This window comes from Haplochromis burtoni, unplaced genomic scaffold (genome assembly GCF_018398535.1).
Source record: "Haplochromis burtoni strain Fernald_Lab_line unplaced genomic scaffold, NCSU_Asbu1 Contig_1061, whole genome shotgun sequence".
In the NCBI taxonomy this organism is placed as follows: Eukaryota; Metazoa; Chordata; class Actinopteri; order Cichliformes; family Cichlidae; genus Haplochromis; species Haplochromis burtoni.
The window spans coordinates 55,616-60,092 of record NW_024583422.1 but is presented as its reverse complement, the minus strand read 5'-3'; the positions used below and the strand labels follow the sequence as shown (position 1 = coordinate 60,092).

At 36.6% G+C, this 4,477-nt stretch overlaps 1 protein-coding gene across 1 annotated transcript in view; it reads right to left on the bottom strand.

Moving 5' to 3' along the window:
* LOC106632651 overlaps nucleotides 1-716 on the bottom strand; it is a 7,261-nt gene extending 6,545 nt beyond the window's left edge. Inside the window, 3 exon segments of the mRNA XM_042216451.1 lie at nucleotides 6-167; nucleotides 364-399; nucleotides 558-716. Of these exon segments, the coding sequence (XP_042072385.1) occupies nucleotides 6-167; nucleotides 364-399; nucleotides 558-594 (235 nt within the window). The 5' untranslated portion in view covers nucleotides 595-716.
* Nucleotides 717-4,477: the final 3,761 nt, after the last annotated feature.

The following is a 4,477-nucleotide window of genomic DNA, read 5'->3' as shown; positions in this document are numbered from 1 at the left end:
GTAAAGTGAGTAGGAGCTACTTTTAGTTAAGCTGATCATTTCTTGATCATTCCAGTTGAATTTGTAAAGCCAGTCAGTGGCATTTCCCTCTCTCATGTCACAGATGAAGGTTACAGACTCTCCAGCAAATAAATGGGACACGTTTGGTTTAAGGCTCAGCTCAGCATCTAAAATCCAACATGAACATAAACACACAGAAAAAGTTCAGACCAGATTTTGTCTTAATGCAGAGGAAGATTTCTCACTTTACAAGCAATTATTAATTTATTTTTAATATAATTTGCAAAAATGAAGAAAAAACAAGAATGTTATTCACACATCAATCCATAGAAAAATAAAAAAGGAAGAAAGCTGTTCACTTACCTTGAGCGTCTCCACAGCAGAGGGTAATATTCAGCACTGTAACATATCATTCAATCATCAGTGGTCACATGTCGCAAATAAAAGCCTTTTTAATGAATAGAATTTTACCAGTAGTATCAATAGTTGGACAAACATTTAGCACTCAATATAGTTCAGTCTTTATCGGTCAAATAAAGTAAGTTACTTATACTCACAGAGTAAGGACAGCACGCTGAGCACAGTGAGCCTCATCCTCACAATGAGCCTGAAAGTCTGTCACTGCTACTGACAACAGAAACACTGAAACAGAAGTGAGAAACAGAGAATGTGAGAAAATAGTAATGTTTCACCTGATTATGGGAGTAGAGGCTTTCTGCTACCTCGTTTTATGTGTTCAGCCTTTCACTGCTACTTCTCTTTTAGCCCTACATGAGGACACTGATGACAGATCTTATTTTTAACTGTTGACACTTCCTGTTTTACTGTGGACAGTATGCAGAGCTGACATGATATATGATCCCTGCTTCTGAAACTAAATTGTAACTGCTCAGATAATAATGTTTGGGAAAGTGATTTGTCGTAGGATTTTAAGATCACCAGAATGTCACCAACGGTTTAATTTAAAAACAAATTCAAAGAAAAAAAATGGAACAACTTATCATTGTTATGTCTTAGACTACTTAAAATCTGGGGTTCAAACAGGAGGTAGCAAATAAATTCAAGCCTGAATGTAGATTTTCTCAGGGGCAGATTGTTAGAACAATAATGCTTTAAAAAAAAAAAAAACAGAAAAAAGAAGGAGCCTCAGCTAATGCTTTATGTAGTGGCTTCCTGATGAGATGATGTGGGTGGCTGATTGCTGCAGCTGCATTCAGCCAGAGGCAGGAACCTGTAGTGGGTCCCACCCACAGACAGACACACATGCACAGAAGAGAGAGAGAGATAGGGAGAAAAACTAAACTTGGAGCAGGAAGTTTAGGAGGACTAGGGGACCATGACACTGACGGTTAGCATGTGGTTGATGAGCTCAACTTCTTTTTCACACCTTGCAATGTGCTGCTAGATCAGGGCTTTGACATCATCTCAGACATTGAGATTTATACATATGCAAACAAACTTCTTTATATATTTATAATGCATTCAGGAAAGATGTGCAATTAAAAATGCTATACAGTTAAAGATCAACAGGGTTTATAAAAGTATTACAGCATCTGACACTCCTGTGGTTTTGAATAAAAAGTCCGCTGTTGTGTTTTTTTATATATATAAATGAGGAAGTGTAGAGTGAAATGTTAGAAAATAGTTGCTTCATGCAAGACAGTGGAATAAAGGTCTTTGCATTAAAAAACTACAACTAAGATACTGAAATATATGAGTTATTTCACCTACTAGGAAATCAGAATGACAAATGGAACAACATAGTCAGCCATTGCGTGGCAGATTTGTCAGTGAAACTCATCCCACGACCAGAATTCTCAAACAAAAATACCACATTTTATGTTCAAAATTAAATGTCATGCACAGTAGCAGACGAATACAGGTTAGAAAAGTACAGCTGTAACATATGCAGTGTTAACTCTTAAAGACAAAAATACTACATGGCACAGATAAATATTTGTTGCTCAAACATCAAAACTTGACACTTGACATAACAAGACTTAAGCAAGATGAGTGAAAAAGAGGAACAAAATATAACTAACTATGACCAGGAAGAAAACCCAGATAACTAAAACTAAGTGCAGAGAATATAAATTCAATTAAACGAACTAGTAATAAAATCTTTAAGTTAGCAAATACAAAACTCAAAATGCAACATCAAAAGAATACAATATACCAAAGTCACCCAAGCTGGTTGTACCTCAGTATCTAGTGATTTATTTGTGTTTGACTGCTCCTCACATATATGTTTCTAGTATGTTTGTATTTTAAAATGTTGTTATATTTGAAGCTGAAAGTTATTAACAATTATTTGTTAGCTCCCACTGACAATTTACCCAAAACCATGTGCTTTGATGATAGCACTTTACTGAGGTCGCAAGATTGTTAATCGGAGATTTTTTCCCCTTCAAAAGCACACTTGGAGCAAAGCTATAACTAGGCTCAATAGACACTTGGTGTACTGTATAATGCTTTCAGGTAGTGATGGCCCGCTTGAAGCTGCAGCTCCGGTGCGTGTGTCAAAAAAATCAACACAGTGCTTCAGAAGAACTGTGTCGAAGCTTGATTCGTTTGGCCAGAGTCACGTGATCGGTGACGTCCGAAGCTTCATTTAGAACCTAACTGCTTCGGTATCTGATTCAATGGTTTATAAGGAAGCGAATCATTCACGGGATTTGTGGAGTGTTTTGATGGTGACAGATAGCGAACCACTGATCATTCCACTGAGAGATTTGGAGCCAGCGAGGAATAAAGGAGGTTCTGTTGCGTGGGAGAATTTTGAGTTGATTTTTGTCAATCGGGTGGGTTTTCCAGCTTTGTGTTCTGGCCGTTTACTTTTGTTTTGTGCGTGTTTATTATATCTGAAAACGGGAAAAAGGTAAAATGTTAAAAATTTGCTTCCATAATATAAATATCATTAAATAACTTTAGAAAAACTTCCACTTGACTCTTTACATGTAATGTTGTAAAAATATATATTTTATTGTTTAATTAATCTGAAAATGTTAGTCTGCCAAATGTGCAGCAATTGAATTTCTTTATTCTCTTTAGCTGATAGTTGGTGGGGTCCAGGTAGACTGTAAAACTGCATCTCTACCAGTTTCTCTGCACTCCAGCCTCCTCTGGGCCATGTGAAGGGATTTTCCTTAAGGCAGGATAAATGATCTCCACGAAAAGGAACAGGTTCGGCCATCGCACACTAGAACAATTTCATAAGCATTTTCCCTTTCCATTTCACAATCAATTCTACCCCCAGGTCAAAAATATGTCTGGGAAAATTTCCCTAATATAATAGTATTTATAAATACACCCATCTAGCGATTAATTGCATAAGTGCATGGAGGCAGGACCTCAGAGCAGAAGCATACTCCATAATGTGTTTTACATTATTATATGTATATATTATATGTAACGTGGTATTTTTCAATTATTGTATTTACCAACATCAAGAAGTCACAAGCAAAGGAAGACCACACCATGGTGCATGTTTAAACAAGGAGAGTTTACTGGTCAAAACTATTTATTAAACAAATAAAACACTTTTTTTTTTAACCACCAAAAAATACACGTTCAAAGCAACACAACAGCGGCCCAATATCAGACAAAACTCCACTCTATAGAGTAGGCAATCGTAATGAAGCAGTTGGTTTTATTTTGTGGATTCAAGCTGCTCTTTGTATTTTTGGCCACCAGATGTCACCAAACATGACTTGTTGTGGCCATTTTTGTTGAATGTTTATAAAATGCAATTTGTATTCATTTTTGTTTTTTCTTTAAAGGTGTAAGAATATTCTGACCTGGTTTTGTTATGTAAATTTGTAATTTTATTGGAGAAGCTTTTGGAAAGTGATTGGTTTATTAGCTTATGGACCCTCCCATTAATCAAGAGGTTAAGAGCACCCTGGATGGGTGTGGTAAAGAGCTTTTGTTTTTTGTTTGCCAAATGTCAGATGGGAAGACGGGAGGGTTAGAAAATGATTTTTTGACCACTTTTGAAGTTGTTAAAGCAAATTAAATTAGCTTTCGTTTAATTTTAAGTTTTAAGAAGTTATTTGGCTGATTTTTGTTTATAATTTTGCACGAAATAAACCACATATGATTTTTAAACAATGGAGTCAGAAGTGCGTTCTAAAACAAACCTCCCGTTGCCACCCATGGCCTTTTCTTGGACTTTTTTGGTGTTTGGAAAGTAAAAGGCCGCGACAGGACTGTGTTGAAAAGCTTCGAGTAATGAACCGTTTTTCAATACAAGCTTCAGTGCTTCAGAAAGCTTCATTTGGCCATCACTACTTTCAGGTTAACCCTAGCTGTACGACAATATTAGATTGGTGGCGATGTCATGGATCGGCAGAATGATAGACCCACTCACAGACGGGTTTGTTCACATGTGAATAGAAACAGACAAAGCAGCTGGTGAATCTCTAATGCAGGGGTGACTAACTTCAGTCCTCGAGGGCCGCTGTCCTGAAACTTATAA